Source organism: Ovis canadensis, chromosome 10, assembly GCF_042477335.2.
Source record: "Ovis canadensis isolate MfBH-ARS-UI-01 breed Bighorn chromosome 10, ARS-UI_OviCan_v2, whole genome shotgun sequence".
Taxonomy (NCBI): Eukaryota; Metazoa; Chordata; class Mammalia; order Artiodactyla; family Bovidae; genus Ovis; species Ovis canadensis.
Genome location: NC_091254.1, coordinates 36,062,139 through 36,082,205, shown reverse-complemented (window position 1 = coordinate 36,082,205; position 20,067 = coordinate 36,062,139). Strand labels below are relative to the sequence as shown.

Genomic DNA, 20,067 nt, shown 5'->3' with positions numbered 1-20,067 from the left:
GGCACATGGGCGTCAGTAATTGCGTGGACTCAGTGGTTGCAGCACACGGGCTTGGTTGCTCCATGGCATGTGAAATCTTCCTGGACCAGGGATTGAACCCGTGTCCCCTACCTTGGCAGGCATATTCCTATCCACTGTATCACCAGGGAAGTCCAGTTTTTTTCCTTTTGATTGGAGTATAGTTCATTTACAATGTTGTTTCAGCTGTACAGCAAAGTGAATCAGTTATACATATATCCATTCTTTTTCAAGACTATTTTCCCACATAGGTTGTTACAGAATATTGAGTAGAGTTCCCTGTGCTATATAGTAGGACCCTGTTGGTTATCTATTTCATATATAGTAGTATGTGTATGCTCATCCCAATCTCCTAATTTATCCTTCCTGCCACCATTTCCCCTTTAGTAATTAGAAGTTTGATTCTACGATCTGTGAGTCTGTTTCTGTTTTGTAAATAAGTTCATTGGTGCCATTTTTAAAAATTAGATTCCACCTGTAAGTGATATCATGTGATTTTCGGGGAACACGCTTTTCAAATGCTGCTTATGGGTGCCGCTTCTCGAGACGGAAGTGCAGAGCTTAAACCAGAGATCCGACTCGTGATCCGAGTTTTGGGTTCCACGTCATCAGGAAAATGCAGTCAAAGAGGTTTGAGGAGGAAGTTGGAATCTTAAGGAGGATCAGAGCATCTGAGAAGATGCAGGTGGGGGTATGTTTCCTGGGCCACGTGTGCCCCAAACATCAGACTTTGGCGTGTGCTTGGTCGTCTCTTGGGTATTTATTATACAGAGATGAAAGGAATTTGGAAAGCACTGGGACGTTAACCCTTAGCTCTTTTGAACATTGATTTATTTTATTTTATTATTGTTTTTTAAAATTTTCCTTTGGCTGTGTTGGGTCCTTGTTGCTGCGCACAGGCTTTCTGTAGTTGGGGCAAGTAGGGACTACTCTTTGTTGAAATGCACAGGCTTCTCATTGAGGCTGCTCTTGCAGAACATGGGTTCTCTGGCATGGGGGCTTCAGTAATTGCAGCTCCAGGGCTCTAGAGCACAGGCTCAGTAGTTGTGCTTAGTTACTCTTTGGCAGGTGGGATCCTCCCAGACGAGGGATCAAACCCACATCTCCTACCTTGGCAGGCAAATTCTCCACCAATGAACCACCCAGGGAAGCCCTCCTTGCCTTTTTTTTTTGGAACTTGGGGGACAGGGACCTGGTGCCTTTTTTCATTCTGCAGAGCAGTGTTGCTCATTACCGTTGAGCATATACTGCCTGAGAGCTTGTAAAGCTCTGACATGCATGCCATGCTTCCCTAGCCCTCACCCCGTGGTCCTGTGAGAGCATCCAGGCAGGCAGTGGTCTCTGTTTCATAGGCAGGGAAACTCTGGCACAGACACTGACACGGGCTAATATGTGATGCAGCCGGGACCCCGGCCATGTCTTCTGCACCCTTCAACCAGCACTCTTCCCATCAGACCACTGGCAGGCTCTGGAGTACTTTGTAGGAGGTCAGGTCCAGAGATAAGATTAATAGTTACGCAGATGCAGCAAAAGCAAAGACCTGCTTGTGGGCACCTGGTGAATTTCTGCAGGACTGCTGTAAATATTTGTCTGTTCTCAGTTTGAACACGTCCCTGAGTACTGTTCTCTTTCCATCCTTGGCCGGAAGGAGTCTGACACAGCAGGAATACACAGGTACATGTTTGTTGAATGGGTGACAAAAACAGTTGATTCTTACCAATCCCAGCCACACTGACTGCCACTTGAGCTCCAGGTCTAAATGTTTATACTGTGGGCACAGCCTGAGGCCTGTGTCCCTCACCTGTGCAAAAAGTATTTATTAGAAAGCCAAAGTCCACTGCAGATCCGACTTGGCCTTGAGCTGCCCTGTGTCAGCATGCTTGGGGTTCGTTCAGGCGTTACTGCCTCTTAGATTGAATAGCCGTCTGCATTTATCAGTGCCACCTTTGTTCCAGCAAGCTTGGCCAACCCTGGTCAATGACCCTAATTGACTACGGCCTGTCAGCAGGTTGACAGAGAGCCCCAGAGGGAGGCCAATTACAGATCTGCAGGCTAGCCAAGAGACAAACCATTTAAGCTTTGGTTTTGACAAACAAGCCAAGCAGGAGTGAAGTGGGAAGGCTGGAGGGGACAGTGTCTGGCAGTCCCCACCCCTAGAAAGCTGGGTGCCAGTGCAACTGTGGAGCTGGCTCTTCTGGTAATGCTCTGACATGTCAGTCTCTAAAAGGAAGGCCAGCATCTCCCTCCTAAAAGAGAGCCCGCTCCAAGTCAGCTCTTTTGAGGCCTGGGTGTGCAACAGGCTGGCTTGGCCCTGGGCACCCACTTCACAGTCACCTAAGGCACCAATGCCAGGCCACCAGAGGCAGGAAATCAAATTGGAGAGGGTAGACGGCCCTTGGCTTTGTGCAGGCACATGTCAAATATTCTGGGTTTGGTTCCAGATTGGTTTCCCAGTGCATATAAAGTTAAGTTTACACCATATTGTGGGGTTCCCTTGTCGCTCACCTGGTAAAGAATCCACCTGCAATGCAGCGTGGAGACCCGGGTTTGATTCCTGGATTGGGAAGATCCCCTGGAGGAGGGAAAGGCAATCTGTTAAGTATGCAATAGTATTATGCCTCAAAATCCAATGTACCTACCTTAATTTTAAAATGGTGGTTTAGTCACTAAGTCATGTCTGAGTCTTGTGACCCCATAGACTGTAGCCCACCAGGCTCCTCTGTCCATGGGATTTCCCAAAAAAGAATTCTGAGTGGATTGCCATTTCCTTCTCCAGGGATTCTTCCCAACACAGGGCTTGAACCTAGGTCTCCTGAATGTAGGTAAAACCTAGGAAGCCCAATTTTAAAATACTTCATTGCTAAAAAATACTAGCCATCATGTGACAACTTGGGATTGCCACAAACCTTTGATTTTAAAAAATGCAGTATCTTCAAAGTGCAGTAAGGTGAAGCACAGTAAAGTAAGCTTTGCCTGTAGTAATGTTTGACTCCAGTTTCTGCAACCATTAGTTTATTGTAACTTCTTTTTAATGGTTTCCAAAACACTATTTTTTAAATTTAATTTTTATTTTCTATTGGTGTATATTTTATTTACAATGTTATTAGTTTTAGGTGTACAGCTAAGTGATAATTAGATATATAGATATATAGATATATAAAACCATCTCCATTCTTTTTAAGGTTGTTTTCCCATGTAGATTAATATAGAATATTGAGCGGTGTTCCCTGTGCTATATAGTAGGCCCTTGTTGATTGACTGCAAGGAGATCAAACCGGTCAATCCTAAAGGAAATCAGTTCTGAGTATTCATTGGAAGGACTGATGCTGAAGTTGAAACTCCAGTACTTTGGCCACCTGATGCAAAGAAATGACTCACTGGAAAAGACCCTGATGCTGGGAAAGATTGAAGACAGGGAGAGACGGGGATGACAGAGGATGAGATGGTTGGATGGCATCACCAACTCGATGGGCATGAGTTTGAGCAAGCTCCAGAACTTGGTGATGGACAGGGAAGCCTGGCGTGCTGCAGTCCATGGGGTCGCAAAGAGTTGGACACGACTGAGCGACTGAACGGGCTTGATTATATATAGTAGTGTGTATATGTTAGTCCCAAACTCCTAATTTATTCCCATGTTTCCCCTTTGGTAACCTTAAGTTTGTTTTGGAAGTCTGTGAGTTTGTTTTTGTAAATAAGTTCATTTGTTTAATTTTTTTTAAGATTCCACATATAAATGATACTGTATGATATTTGTCTTTGATTTACTTCACTTAGTATGCTGATCTCTTGGTCCATTGACGTTGCTGCAAAAGGCATGATTTCATTGCTTTTTTATGGCTGCATAATATTCCATGTATGTATGTATCACATCTTCATTATCCATTCCTTTGCCAGTGGACGATTAGGTTGCTTCCATGTCTTGGCTGTTGTAAACAGTGCCTCAGTGAACACTGGGGTACGTGTATCTTTTCAAAGTATGGTTTTCTCTGGACATATGCCTAGAAGTGGGATTGCTGGATCATTTTCTATTTTTATTTCTAATTTTAGTTTTTTAGGAACCCTCACACCGTTCTCCACAGTGGTTGTACAAATTTACATTCCCACCAATGGTGTAAGCGGCTTTCCCTTTCTCCATACCCTCTCCAGCATTTGTCTGTAGGCTTTTTGATGATGGTTGTTCTGAGCAGTGTGAGGTGATACCTCATTATAGTTTTGATTTGCATTTCTCTAATAATTAGTGATGTGAAACATTTGCCATGTGCTTTTTGGCCATCTGTGTATCTTCCTTGGAGAAATGTCTGGATCTTCTGCCCATTTTTGGATTGGGTGGTTTTTTTGATTAGAGTTGCACAAGCTGTTTGTATATTTTTGGAGATAAATCCTTTGTTGGTTCCTTTGCTTGCAGATATTTTCTCCTATTCTGTGAGTTGTCTTTTTGTTTTCTTATGGTTTCCTGTGCTGTGCAAATGCTTTTAAGTACAATTAGGTCCCATTTGTTTATTTTTGTTTTTATTTTCATCACTCTGGAAGGCAGATTCAGAAAGATATTGCTGCAGTTTGTCAGTGTTCTGCCTGTTTCCCTCTGAGTTTTATAGCATCTGGTCTTGCGTTTAGATTTGTAATCCATTTTATTTTTGTGTGTGGTGTTAGAGAATGTTCTAATTTCATTCTTTTCCCTGTAGCTGTCCATTTTCCCCAGCACCACTTATTGAAGAGACTGTCTTTTCTCTATTGTATGTTTTTGTCTCCTTTGTCATAGATTAGTGACCACAGGTGTGTAGGTTTATCCCTGGACTTTCTGTCCTGTTATATTGATTCATATTGGGGTTTTTGTTTTTTTTTTTTTGCCAGTTTTTTGTTTGATTAGTGTAGCTTTGTAGTTGGAGAAGGCAATGGCAACCCACTCCAGTATTCTTAACTGGAGAATTCCATGAATGGAGGGGCGTGGTAGGCTGCAGTCCGTGAGGTCACTAAGAGTCAGACACGGCTGAGCGACTTCACTTTCACTTTTTCACTTTCACTTAGTTGCAGCATGTGGGATCTTCACTGCCGCTCACAGACTCTAGTCGTGACACGCAGGCTCCAGAGCACAGGTCTCTGTAGTTGCAGCTCCAGGGCTCAGTTGCCCTGCAGCATGTGGGATCTTAGTGCCCTGACCAGGGATCAAACTCATGTCCCCTGCATTGCAGGGAGGGTTCTTAACCACTGGACCACCAGGGAAGTCCCATGTTAAAAGCCGTTTAATCATTTTCAATTTCAGTACTTGTTACTGGTCTGTTCATATTTTCTATTTCGTCCTGGTTCAGTCTTGGAAGGTTGTACCTTTCTAAAATGGACTTTGTCCATTTCTTCTAGGTTGTCCATTTTGTTGGCATATGGTTGCTTGTAGTAGTCTCACTCTCTCTCTCATGGGCCTCCCTGGTGGCTCAGACAGTGAAAAGAATCCACCTGCAATGTGGGAGACCTGGGTTCGATCCCTGAGATGGGAAGATCCCAGGAGGAGGGCATGGCAACCCACTCCAGTATTCTTGCCTGGAGAATCCCCATGGACAGAGGAGCCCGGCAGGTACAGTCACAGAGAGTCAGACATGACTGAGTGACTAAACACAGTAGCCTCTTATGATCCTTTGTATTTCTGTAGTCTTGGTTGTAACTTCTCCTTTTTTATTTCTAACTTTATTGACTTGAGCGCTCTCCCATTTTTTCTTGATAAATCTGGCTAAGCTTTTAGTTTCATTGATCTTTTCTATTATTTTCTTCATCTCTTATTTATTTCTGCTCTGGTCTTTGGTTTTTTTCCTTTTACTAATGTTGAGTTTTATCTGTTCTTTTTCTGGTTGCTTTAGATGTCAGATTAAGATTTTTTTTTTTAGATTTTTCTTGTTTCCTGATGTAAGATTGTATTGCTATAAAATTCCCTCATAGAACTACTTTTGCTGAGTCCCATAGGTTTTGGATTGTTTTGTTTTCATTGTCATTTGTCTCTAGGAAATTTTTTTTTCAACTTATAAGATTGAAGTATAGTTGCTTTTCATATAGGTAATTTTGTATTGCCTCCTTGGTTTTTTCAGTGGTCCATTGGTTGCTTAGTAACATTGTTTAGTCTCCACATATTTGGTGTTTTTTGTTTTTTTTTAAACAGTTTTCTTGCGATTGATTTCCAATCTCATAGCATTGTGGCTGGAAAAGATGTTTGATATGACTTCAGTTTTATTAAATTTACCAAGGCTTGATTTGTGGCCCAGCATGTGACCTATCCTGGAGAATGTTCCATGTGCTCTTGAGAAGAATGTATACCGCTCCCTGAGGGAATGTTCTATGAATAGGAGTTAAGTCTGTTTGGTCTTACGTGTCATTTAAGACCTGTGTTTCCTTACTGATTTCCTGTTCTGATGACTGTCCTTTGATGTAAGTGGGTTGGTTTATTGTAACTTTAGGACAGCTGAATGTGGTGTGTCTGTTAGGCATTTACTTCTAGATGGGAGATGAATCATGAGGGGACCTTTCTACCTGGCAGGCTGCCCTGGGAGTTACCTTTGGGGTCTTCTGGAGGTCTGTGAGTTGCTCTAGTTGTCAGTGACAGCCTTTTGCTGGGATTTAACAGGTCAGCGTCATGACCACGTGTTGCTGTGAGCAGCTCAGTCCTTCAGCCCAGCTAAAGACTGTCCCCACACGCACCAGAGGCGCCCTCGTGACAGAACCCTGCCCTGCGGCTTGGAGACGGCCTCCTTTGCTCATGTCCATGAACCCTCAGGAGTCTTCCTGACAATTTGTTCTGCGTACTTTCCCCCATATTCTGGAACTCTTAGCGGGTTCCAGCTTCACAGCCCTGCTGGTGCCTCAGGCTGGTGGTGCTAAACCCATGTGAGATGAAGGATTCAGTGAATTCTTCTCTTTCTGTATTTGTGTGCATTCATTCCTCCATCTAGATTTCCAGCTTTGCCATCTGCCCTACAAGCATCCAGCTTGCTGACTCACACTGGCTGCCCCCGTCCTGTGGCACCACTATACCACACCCGTGCCCCTCTGTGGCTGAGCTCCAGGAGGTCATCAGCTGAGCTGGAAAGTCTTTTTGCAATGAGCAGCTTTTTGCTTCAAAGTTTATCCTGTGTTTTCATCAGTTCAGTCGCTCAGTCATGTCTGACTCTGCGACCCCATGGACTGCAGCAGGACTCCCTATCCATCACCAACTCCCAGAGTTTACTCAAACTCATGTCCATTGTGTTGGTGATGCCATCCAACCATCTCATCCTCTGTCATCCCCTTCTCCTCCCGCCTTCAATGTTTCCCAGCATCAGGGTCTTTTCCAATGAGTCAGCTCTTCGTATGCCCTGGTGGCTCAGACGGTAAAGTGCCTGCCTACAATGTGTTCAATCCCTGGATTGGGAAGATCTCCTGGAGAAGGAAATGGCAACCTACTCCAGTATTCTTGCCTGGAAAATCCCATGGACGGAGGAACCTGGTAGGCTACAGGCCAGGGGGTTGCAGAGAGTTAGACACAACTGAGCAACTTTACTTTTTTTTCTTTCTTTGCATCAGGTGGCCAAAGTATTGGAGTTTCAGCTTCAGCATTAGTCCTTCCAATGAAAATTCAGGACTGATTTCCTTTAGGATGGACTGGTTGGATCTCCTTGCAGTCCAAGTTCAGTTCAGTTGCTCAGTCATGTCCAGCTCTTTGTGACCCCATGAACTGCAGCATGACAGGCCTCCCTGTCCACCACCAACTCCCAGAGTTTACCCAAACTCATGTCCATTGAGTCAGTGATGCCATCCAACCATCTCATTCTCGGTCATCCCCTTCTCCTCCTGCCCTCAGTCTTTCCCAGCATCAGGGTCTTTTCCAGTGAGTCAGCTCTTTGTATCAGGTGACCAGAGTATTGGAGTTTCAGCTTCAACATCAGTCCTTCCAATGAACACCCAGGACTGATCTCCTTTAGGATGGACTGGTTGGATCTCCTTGCAGTCCAAGGGACTCTCAAGATTCTTCTCCAACACCACAGTTCAAAAGCATCAATTCTTTGGCGCTCAGCTTTCTTTATAGTCCAACTCTCACATCCATGCATAACTACTGGAAAAACCATAGCCTTGACTACAAGGACCTTTGTTGACAAAATAAAGTCTTTGTTTTTTAATATGCTGTCTAGGTTGGTCATAGCTTTCCTTCCAAGGAGTAAGCGTCTTTCAATTTCATGGCTGCAATCACCATCTGCCGTGATTTTGGAGCTCCCCCCACCCCCCAAAAAATATCTGACACTGTTTCCCCATCTACTTGCCATGAAGTGATGGGACCAGATGCCATGATCTTCGTTTTCTGAATGGTGAGCTTTAAGCCAACTTTTTCACTCTCCTCTTTCACTTTCATCAAGAGGCTCTTTAGTTCTTCTTCACTTTCTGCCATAAGGGTGGTGTCATCTGCATATCTGAGGTTATTGATATTTCTCCTGGCAATCTTGATTCCAGCTTGTGCTTCATCCAGTCCAGCGTTTCTCATGATGTACTCTGCATAGAAGTTAAATACGCAGGGTGACAATATACAGCCCTGACGTATTCCTTTTCCTATTTGGAGCCAGTGTCTTGTTCCATATCTAGTTCTAACTGTTGTTTCCTGACCTACACACAGATTTCTCAAGAGGCAGGTCAGGTGGTCTGGTATTCCCATCTCTTTCAGAATTTTCCACAGTTTATTGTGATCCACACAGTCAAAGGCTTTGGCATAGTCAGTAAAGCAGAAATAGATGTTTTTCTGGAACTCTCTTGCTTTTTCTGTGATCCAGCAGATGTTGGTAATTTGATCTCTGGTTCCTCTGCCTTTTCTAAAACCAGCTTGAATATCTGGAAGTTCATGGTTCACATATTGCTGAAGCCTGGCTTGGAGAATTTTGAGCATTACTTTACTATCATGTGAGATGAGTGCAATTGTGTGGTAGTTTGAGCATTCTTTGGCATTGCCTTTCTTTGGGATTGGAATGAAAACTGGCCTTTTCCAGTCCTGTGGCCACTGCTGAGTTTTCCAAATTTGCTGGCATATTGAGTGCAGCACTTTCACAGCATCATCTTTCGGGATTTGAAATAGCTCAACTGGAATTCCATCACCTCCAGTAGCTTTGTTCATAGTGATACTTCCTGAGGCCCACTTGACTTCACATTCCAGGATGTCTGGCTCTAGATGAGTGATCACACTATCATGATTATCTGGGTCATGAAGATCTTTTTTGTACAGTTCTTCTGTGTATTCTTGCCACCTCTTCTTAATATTTTCTGCTTCTGTTAGGTCCATACCATTTCTGTCCTTTATCGAGCCCATCTTTGCGTGAAATGTTCCCTTGGTAGCTCTAATTTTCTTGAAGAATTCTCTAGTCTTTCCCATTCTATTGTTTTCTTCTATCTCTTTGTATTGATTGCTGAGGAAGGCTTTCTTACCATACCTTGCTATTTTTTGGAACTCTGCATTCAAATAGGTATATCTTTCCTTTTCTCCTTTGCTTTTCCCTTCTCTTCTTTTCGCAGCTATTTGTAACGCCTCCTCAGACAGCCATTTTGCTTTTTTTTTTTTCCATATGGATGGTCTTGATCCCTGTACAATGTCATGAACCTCCGTCCATAGTTCATCAGGCACCCTGTCTATCAGATCTAGTCCCTTCAAGGGACTCTCAAGAGTCTTCTCCACCACCACAGTTCAAAAGCATCATTTCTTTGGCGCTCAGCTTTCTTTATAGTCCAACTCTCACATCCATACATGACTACTGGAAAAACCATAGCTTTGAATAGATGGACCTTTGTTGGCCAAGTAATGTCTCTGCTTTTTAATAAGCTGTCTAGGTTGGTCATAACTTTTCTTCCAAGGAGCAAGCGTCTTTTAATTTCATGGCTGCAGTCACCATCTGCAGTGATTTTGGAGCCCCCCAAAAATAAAGTCTGACACTGTTTCCACTGTTTCCCCCTCTATTTTCCATGAAGTGATGGGACCGGATGCCGTGATCTTAGTTTCATCTGTAGTAGTTACATTACACTTGCTGTTGCTCTGGCTGGATGCAGGGCATATAGGGATGGCCTTGAAAACTGGTTTTATTTAAAGCTCAGCAGCAAACACAGGGGAGTATTAATATGTGTTTGGGGTGGTGGGACCTTGGGGAATTTTTTCTTCCATATTTGGTTTCTCTGTGTCACTTTTTGTCTTAGTTCTGACTGCTAGAACAAAATACCCTGGACTGGGTGGTTTAAAAATAAACACTTGTTTCTCACGGTTCTGGAGGCTAGGAAGTCTAGGAATGAGGTAGGTGCTGGCTCATTTGGTTTCCAGCGAGGGCCGTCTCCTGGTTTGCAGAGGGACGCCTGCCTGACCTCTCCCATGGTGGAGAGAACACCAGCCTGCTCTCCAGTGTCTTCCACTAATCACATCAAGACCCCATCTCAAACTTATTACCCCCCAAAGACTTTCCTCCAGGTACTATCACACGGAGGGTGAAGGCTTCAACATTGGAATCTGGGGGTGGGGTCCAGGCCATAGCTCTATGACTAGTAAAAGAAGCATGGGTTTGCCATCAGAGAGACCTGGGTTTGAAGCCTAGTGTTGCCACTTAGCAGCTGCGTGACTGAGCACGTTGGCATCATCTCTTAAGCATCATTCTCCCCGGGAGTCAGGGTGCCGCTATCACCCCCACAGGGTGGGGGCTCCTCAGAGGAAGCCGGGTGGGCGCCTGGTGGGCGCTGAAGGAGCGTTCCTCTCCACTGTGCTCTCTCTGCTTTACCATCCGTGTAGGAGCATGCCCAGTGCCGAGTGAATGAATAACTGGCCGCCTGTGCTTGCATCCTTCCAGTGATCTGCAGAACGCAGCTGCCGGCTCCTTCGCCTCTGCCTTTGCTGCCCTGGTCCTCTGCCCCACGGAGCTGGTGAAGTGCCGGCTGCAGACCATGTACGAGATGGAGACGTCAGGAAAGATAGCCAAAAGCCAGAAGTAAGTGCTGCCCGTGTACAAATGCCGGGTCTCTGTTGCCTTGATGTAAGGAATATTTTTAAATTTTACATTATGCTATAATTACGAGGCAAAACAGTTTATCTACTCCATACACTCCCCACCACCACCCCTGCCCCGTGCCCACCAATCCGTGAATCATTTTCTGAATGGACAGTTTGGGATGGTTGGACCCACCACCCACCCAAGAATGTAGGCAAAAGACATTTTTTAACAATGATTTATTATTTTTCCTAATTGAAAATTTTTTTTGTTGTTGGGGGGAGGCTGTGCCATGAGGTGTGTGGGATCTTAGTGCCATGATCAGGGATCGAACCGGCACCCCCTGCATTGGAAGCGTGGAGTCTTAACCACTGAACCACCAGGGAAGTCCCTGTAGGCAAATATTTCATATCCTAAAAGTGGAGAAGCAGGGCTTCTACCTCATTTGGCCTGTGGAGAGCCTAAGGCATGACCTCCATATATACCTGGAAACACATAGCAGCAGCTTTGGAACTGAGGCTGAGCTTTCCTAGGTGCCGATTTGGATTCTGGGATAAACATTTGCTCACTCCCCAGTTTCACATCGGTGCTCATGCTGATCACACCAGATCCTGGTAGTAACTTCCTTTACCCCTTCCCTAATCCTTCAAGTGCCCCTGGAGAAGGGAACGGCTTCCCACTCCAGTATTCTTGCCTTGAGAATCCCATGGACAGAGAAGCCTGGTAGGCTACAATCCATGGGGTCACAGAGAGTCAGACATGACCTAGTGACTAAACAAGAAGAAGTCCTGTAAGTATACCTACAAAGGAACATTCATCAAACCCTCGTAAGCTTAGCGAGTCTTCAGTGCTTCAGTTATCCCGTGAATGTATGAATCATATACACTATTATTTATTATTTGAATTAAAAAGCAATTTATTATCCTTATTCATCCCAAAATTTGCTTATTTAACTAATGAAAGGTTTGGTCATGGATTTTGCTGAGGTTAACTCAAAAGCCAATAAATAAACTGCTGGGACAAACTGGTAGATAATCTGACCATATTCCGAGTCGTCAATTTCCTTCCAATGAAAATGGGGTTCATAATAGCACCATATTTCCTGCAGCCAAGAGATTCATTACAACCTATTTGAATCTATTGTTCATAGCCTAGAAGTTCAAAAGTCTTTAATGCTTTTTTTCATTGAAATACAGTGTACACACAGTAACAAACACACCCAGAAATCATAGGAAATCTTAAGTGTGCAGTTCCGCAAATAGTCACAAATGAACCTTTTTTGACAGTTGGTGCCCAGATGAATAGTGCATTAACAGCACCCAGAAAGTTGTCTCTTGAAAGTCGTTTAAAGTATTTTTTAAAAAGTAATTGTTAGATCCAAAGGACTCTGGTAGATGGACGCCCTGTACAAAAGAAAACATGTTTCAGGTACAGCAGTGCTCAGCCGGGAATATGGTAGCTGAGGGTTGAGACCTGGATTGGAACTAGGCTAACTGTGTTGAGTTGAATTACTTTGTGCGTCCATGCATCAGTTGCTCAATCGTGTCCAACCACTTGCGACCCTATGGACTGTACCCTGCCAGGCTCCTCTGTCCATGGGATTCTCCAGACAAGAACACTGGAATGGGCTGCCATGCCCTTCTCCAGGGGATCTTCCCCATCCAGGGATCGAACCTGCATCTCCTGTGTTTCCTGCATTAGCAGCCAGGTTCTTGACCTGCTGAGCCATCAGGGAAACCCTGGATTACATTACTTCTTCAGTATAGAAGGGGAGGGCACTGCAGGCAGGGACTGGCTAGTGGATAATGCCTGGGAAGGCAGACCATCAATAAAAGCAGGTGGCCTTGCTACCTGGGGCCTGATCCCTCTCTGGTCCAAGCCAGGTCACCTATTGAGAACACAGTGAGGAGTGAGGGGCTTGCCAAGCCGACAGGCTTGGTTTCTGGTGCTATCAGGAACAGGCCTGCCCACCCCAGACACCATCAGGAAGAAGAGCCTGCACAGAGTGCCGTGTTCTGGCTGCCTCAGGCCCTGATCTGCTTCAAGTAAACAATTCTTACACACCTGCCTCTGTAAGAACTGAATACTGGGTGCATCTAGCCTGACGTAGTTCAGCTCTTGGAATTTCTTTTGTTCTTGCCTTTAAGTAACATGTAAGGCTCCTTACTCACTTCCCTGGATGGAAGCAAAACAAAACTGTGAACACCTGAACAACCAGTTCACTCGAAATATACCCGCTCAAAAGAAAGGCTGAGACAGAAATCGAAGGCGGTAAGGCGACTCGGCACGAACAATGCTATTTTATTCTCGCTGAGTTTGGACAATCTCATTGTAGTTTCACTTACTCACTATTGAAAAAATGGGTGTAATTGACTCTTTTAGATCTTTGATAATGATTTCTAGAAATATATGCATTCATTTTAATAAAATATCTTTACATGGACTAGCTCAAGTGATGAAATAAACTTGTTATAAAATAATTGTATCTGAGAGACTTCTTTCCCACAGAAGCCTTTTAGGGCTGGAATTCTGGTAGCTCTGTTTGCAAAACGCGCTGCTTGGTGGTCAGAGCTCCATCAGGCCTACAGGATGGGTGTGAATGTTGTCCTAACTCTCTGTCACCCTGTGTCTCCACCCAGCACAGTCTGGTCTGTCGTGAAGACTGTCTTTAGGAAGGACGGCCCCTTGGGCTTCTACCATGGACTCTCAAGTACTTTACTTCGAGAAGTACCAGGCTACTTCTTGTTTTTTGGTGGCTATGAACTGAGCCGGTCATTTTTTGCCTCGGGGAGATCGAAAGACGAATTAGGTAAGCCTGTTGGTGAGGACCACAGGTGGGTTTGAAGTGTTGGCTTCCTGGTGGTGGTTCAGTTCAGTTCAGTCACTCAGTGGTGTCTGACTTTTTGCGACCCCATGAACCGCAGCACGCCAGGCCTCCCTGTCCATCACCAACTTCCGGAGTCTACCCAAACTCACATCCATTGAGTCGGTGATCCCATCCAGCCATCTCATCCTCTGTCGTCCCCTTCTCCTCCTGCCCTCAATCTTTCCCAGCATCAAAGAAGTGAAGTTGCTCAGTCATGCCCCACTCTTTGCGACCTCATGGACTGTAGCCCACCAGGCTCCTCTATCCATGGAATTTTCTAGGCAAGAGTACTAGAGTGGGTTGCCATTTCCTTCTCCAGGGGATCTTGCCAACCCAGGGATCGAACCTGGATCTCCCACATTGTGGGCAGATGCTTTACCGTCTGAGCCAGCAGGGATTCCCTTCCCAGCATCAGGCTCTTTTCAAATAAGTTAGCTCTTCGCATCTGGTGGCCAAAGTATCCGGGTGGTGGTGGTTGCTATGGAATCTATGCACAGCGCCCCCTTGTGGTGGGTCCGCCTGGCCCAAGGCGCCTCTGGATGCCAGGGAGTAACCGTGGTGGCAGGTGGTAACTAGCACCTTCCTCCCACCTAGGTAATTTCCTCAAGGCAGGGACTGCAGCAAGACTTCCCAAACTTATTTTACTGGAATACCATTTGTGCATTCTCTCTGGGTCCATTTAAAGGAAGATTGCAGACATCATTTTTCCTGGGGGAAATCACCTGTAAAGAATCTCTGAATAAGCTTAAACTTCGTAGTAAATCCTGATAGTGTTGTTGTTTTTATTTTTTCCCCCAAAGATTTTTTTTGATGTGGACCATTTTTTAAAAAATCCTTATTGAATTTGTTACAACATTGCTTGTTTTGTGTTTTGTTTTTTTTTGGCTGTGCAGCAAGCATGTAGGATCTTATCTCTCTGACCAGGGATCAAAGCCAAGCCCCTCTGCAACAGGAGGTGAAATCTTAACCACCGGACCACCAGGGAAGTCCCCTTGATAGATAATATTTTGAAAGCAATGAGAAGGGTCCTTCCTTCTCGTGTATCCTCATTAGTGGCTTGACCCAATGCTTGGCTCGTGGGTGATTACATTTTTTTTCTTAAACACCTCCATTCAGTGTTTTGGACCTGTTCTGAGGATCATCGTGCTCCCAGGCTTAACTGTCATGTTTAATAAGAAAACTTCAGATTTTCACGGTAAAGGGAGAATCAGGGCTGTAGGGTATTAATATATTAAAATACTTAAGAGAAAGTTGAAAAAGATGCAGCCTGTGTTTCCATGGCCTCTGTTCTTACTCCTCGTGGCAGGGTGTTGCCATGCTGCTGGGCCTGATGGTTCTGGTTAGAGGTGGGGGGCAGGCCTCTGGAGGACAGGGCAGGAGGGCCACAGTGACCAGCCTAAATCTGACCCTCCCTGGAGCTGCCCCTGCCCCTGGCATCATGAGGGATGCCCCCAGGCTATCACAAGGACCCTGTGCTCTTAGATCATTGCCCCAGAGAACTGTGCTCCGCAGCTTCCGCGCTGGTAATTACACCCACCTGCAGTCCCTGCTGCCCTGACCTCTGAAAATGTCACATCCCCTGTGCTCGAGACAAAATACCGTTTGCTCATTTTCTCCTCTAGGCCCTGTCCCTTTGATGTTAAGTGGTGGATTTGGTGGAATCTGCCTGTGGCTTGCTGTTTACCCAGTGGATTGTATCAAATCCAGGATTCAAGTTCTTTCCATGTCTGGAAAACAGGCGGGATTTATCGGAACCTTTATAAGCATCGTGAAAAATGAAGGTGAGTCTGCCATTGGCCGAACCAGAGGTGGTGTGTACAGAGAGCGGTCATTTCGCTGCTAGTCTTGCTGAGGTTGATCACATGGATAATGGCTCTCTTTCCCCCACCTCATAACCTTTTCTAACTGTGTATATAACCCACACTTGTGGATTTGTTTTCAAACCCCTTTCTTTAGGTTCTTTCATTATTCTCAAGAATGTTTCAAGTTCCTGACTCCTAACCTCTAGGCCAGGATTTTTTTTTCCAAATAGCCTAGAGGGAATTTTTAAAGTATACACTTTTGTCTAAGAGGACGGATGTTTCGAAGTTAGCACCACTTGTTCTAAGCAATATTATCAGAAGCTGAGCTCTAATGGAATTGCTAAGACATTTCAAATAGTGTGCATCCTTAATGCTGAGACTTCTGGAATGAGAAAGGCACTAGGCCATTTCGGAAGGTTATTTGCTATCAGGTTTTGGTTATACAGGAGGATGAAGACTTTTGAAAATAGCGGTTGTCGATTTTATGCGACTAGTGAGTAAAGACCTGTCCTTCTGGCATTCACTGTGCATCTTAAAACTTGGCGCATGCATGTCTTGAGAGCGAGCACAGTAAAGATGCAGAAACTGATTTAACCCCAGATAGAGCACAAGACGTCTATTACTAATAGCAACCCCGTTTGTTGTTTTAGTTGGCTGCACCGGGTCTCAGTTGCAGCATGTGAGATCCTCAGTCTTCATTGCGACATGCAGAATCTTTAGTTGCGGCATGTGGGATCTAGTTCTCTGACCAGGGATCAAACCTGGGCCCCCTGCAATGGGAGCAAGGCTAGCCATTAGACCACCAGGGAAGTCCCCAGTAACCCCTTTTCAATTTGCATTACACTTCGTAGTTTTACAAATTACTCACACTTCCTTTATCTGATTAGATCTTCAGAACCGCCTTGGGCAGTACTGATACTACTAGAAACCTGATACTGCTCAGATTTCTGACTTCATTCATGATCTTACTCCTGGTCCACTGCCTCATGGTCCTCACCCCCACGTGAAGCTGCAGATCCGCTGCCATCTGTGACTCTGGTTGCCTTCTGTCGGCCCATGTGGCCCCGCTCTGCCACATCCATCTACTAGGAGTTAACAGGCACGGGATTGGTGAATATTCGCCAGCTTTACTGGGAGACCTGCCCTTGCCCTTAGTTCCATTAGCCCAGGGAAACCTGCTCCATAACTGTTGGGTTTTAGCTCTATTGTCTGGATTTGTAAGTGTAAAAATATCCATGCTGTGTGGGGTCGTGGGATTTCTGCGAGAAGAGGGGGGGAGGATCTCAGTCTTCGATCACCCTTTTGTCTTCTAGGAGTCCCGGCCTTATATTCTGGACTGAAACCTACCTTGATTCGTGCATTCCCTGCCAATGGGGCCCTCTTCTTGGCCTATGAATACAGCAGGAAGTTGATGATGAACCAGTTCGAAGCATACTGAAGTGTTGCAGCGAACCTCGATCCAAGTGCAGGCATTTGAGGACTGCAGTTCATCTCAGGGTTTCAAAGAGTACAAGACCAACGTGGAGTTATTTTGATTTCATGCAAATTATTATTATTTTTTTTGTCTTCCATTCTTCTACCTTAAACTTTATAGAAGAGCCTCTATTTTATAGCATATAATTTCTGCCCATAATTGTATTGAAATAGAAAAATTGCTGCTCTTGTCCATGGTGGGACATGCAGGGTAGGTGGGCTGCTGGTCCGAGGTATACCTAATCTGGAGGGCTGAGTAGAACTATATCTAGGGTATTTGCATAAACCTGTATGTGTCCATGCAGTTTAGATGGTTATGTGTCATGAGTGAAGCACAGTGTAGCTCCATGTTTTATCTCAGATCGCATCAGAAAAAAAAAAAAACCTGAGGTAACCATGTTTCATGAGGATGGTTATACATGCGTAATCCATTCTAGATCTAGGGTCTCTTTTTTAAAAAAAATCTGCGTAGCACGTACACTATACTAAGTGGGTACAGTTTTTAAAACGTTTTCCTGTGGTGCTTGAAAACTTAAGATGTCCTTCTAGATTTTTAAAAAGGAGAATGTACCGCATACTGGTGTGGCTTTCACGTTCTCGACTGACGTTTCAGAGGAAGCATGCTGGATTCTCCTAGGATGCTCCTCTGTGAAAATAGTGCCAATCATCTTCCAGGTAGGACCACATTCTGCGCCCCGACATAGGGCTGGGTGTGGTCCGGAGCCTTTGAGAAGCATCACGGGGCCGGCTTCTCCCTCCTCTCCCAAGGGACTCCCCTTTGCTGGGCTTGAGCTAGAGGAAGGGGCTGAGGGGACGGCGCCGCTGCCGCCGCCGCCGTCGTGGTGCTGACAGCTGGTGGCTGACAGCTTCCTTGAGCTGCTTTCTGTCTCTGGGTCCTGGCCTGGGTGGGGTTCCAGGGATTCTATTGGACTCTCTTTCCCTTTTGGGCCATGCCCTCCTTTGCTTCCGCCAATCAGAAGCCCCTTCAGGGAGCCGACTGCGGAAGCCCAGAGAGGCCCTGGCTCTGCATCTGGGGGATAGGCTGCTCCTGGGCGAAGCGCTCTCCTCTCAAACATCCTTAGGACTTGCCCTCCCCATGAGGGGTGTTAGGTGAGCTGGGCTGAATTTTTGTCTCAGGATCCCTCACTCCTGGTCAGGCTTTTCCAGCATGAGAGCCTTTTGACGTGGGCCTCTGGCCGTCGTGAATTTCAGCGACGTGGTCTCTGGTGTGTGACTTGATTAATAAAATGACTTGTTTCATTGAACTATGCCGTTTGTCTGCACTACTCACGAACCCTAGTTCTTTGAGTTTCTACAGACTTGGGAGGGGCAGCTATTCTCTGTCGTCTGGTGTAAGGGAGCTGCCCCGTCCGGTCCCAGGACCACCCAGGGCTCTGATAAAAAGGTCTTAATCGGCCTCAGCGGCTGATGTGTTGTAACAGTCCTCAGCCGTATGTCTGTCCCTGTGGGAAACCTAGTTTCTGCAAGCTTTTTGTTCTCCCTGAAGCCTCTGTGGTGACTCTAGCCACCTGCTGGAAGCCAGGAGGTCAGGAAGGCAGGATGCTCAGCGTTGTGCCCAATGGGTTCGTGTTATGCCTGGTCTTGAAAAGCATTTTTCTACCTACCTTTTCTCCATATTTAAATGGTCAGTAGCTACTGAGTAGTGCTTCCTCTAGACAGGCCTGGACTGAAGCCAAAATAATAAAGGGGACTGGTTCCCCCAAGAAGAGGCTTATTCCAGAGCCCACTGGCAGTACTACTTCTCCTGTGTTGTCCTGCAAAGATGTAACTGAATTTCTTCAACAGAAACCGTCTGAGGCAAGTTAAGAGTGAATGGGAGTAAGGAATGGGAACTTAAGTCAGAATTGTGTTTTTGTTTGTTTCATTCTATTCGCTTAACTCATGGTTCAGGATTTAGGTACAGTTTGTACCATTTCAGATGTGTACTCCAGACAAAAATATAGTAGCTTGAAATACTATGTTTAAAGAAATTCTTGTGTTCTGTCATTAAATTATTTGCCTAATAGGTGACTATATGATTTAAGTACATACATGCAAAGAACCGTCAGGAATGCTTGAGTCATGTATGGTGATATTTCAAGGTGGTGGTTTTATTGCAATGAGCATTGTTCTTTGTCAACAAAATTCCTGATGTAAAACAACTACTGATAAAAATCCATGTTATCTATACACTGCAGTGATGAAACTTGGCCCACAAAAATTACTTTCCCTCCACCAGGCTGTGGATGTGATGTGATTGATTTGCCAGGATGCTATGCTATTTTTTAAAATAAACTTCTTGATACAAGTTTGGATAGTTCTGTTCCAGGTCAGTAAATTCTTTTTGGCCACACCACGCAGCTGGTGGGCTTTTAGTTCCCTGACCAGGGATTGAACCTGCGTCCCTTGCATTGGAAGCGTGGAGTCTAAATCACTGGACTGCCAGGGAAGTCCCTCCAGGTCAGTAAATCCTATTCAAGAAAACCAATATCGTTCTGATATTCTATAAATTTCTCAAGTTGTTTAACAAATTATTAGCACTGGGTTCTAGGAAAGCAGGCCTGCAGGTGGCCATGAGCAAGTTCTCTTTATGAGCAAAAGCAGTATTAGGTGACCGCTCACAGTTGCCAGAAATTTTGATGCACTTTGGAGGGTTAGGGGAGAAAAACCCCCAACTGTAATTGCCTCTATTTCAAAAATCAAGATTCTGAAAAATTGGGGTTTCCCAACTTTTGCCAGTATTAAAGCTAGATCTTACTCGCCTCACTTTTCACCTCATCCACCTAAGCCTGCCAGCTGATCTTCCTCCTGCAGATGACGGCTGCAGGAATTTCAAAAGAAATAACCTGTCCTTAAACATTTCTGTAACCCAAAGTACAGGGAATAATGGAGACATAATGTAGAAGGAATTTCAAAGCCTTTTCCTCCAAGATCGGTTCCTCCAAGGGGGCAG

At 45.1% G+C, this 20,067-nt stretch overlaps 1 protein-coding gene across 1 annotated transcript in view; it reads left to right on the top strand.

Annotated features, from left to right (window-relative positions):
• SLC25A15 (solute carrier family 25 member 15) overlaps positions 1 to 19,422 on the top strand; it is a 31,959-nt gene extending 12,537 nt beyond the window's left edge. Inside the window, exons 4-7 of the mRNA XM_069601479.1 lie at positions 10,836 to 10,973; positions 13,613 to 13,782; positions 15,462 to 15,620; positions 16,955 to 19,422. Of these exons, the coding sequence (XP_069457580.1) occupies positions 10,836 to 10,973; positions 13,613 to 13,782; positions 15,462 to 15,620; positions 16,955 to 17,079 (592 nt within the window). The 3' untranslated portion in view covers positions 17,080 to 19,422. The remainder of the gene's footprint in view (positions 1 to 10,835; positions 10,974 to 13,612; positions 13,783 to 15,461; positions 15,621 to 16,954) is intronic.
• The last annotated feature ends 645 nt before the right edge of the window (positions 19,423 to 20,067 follow it).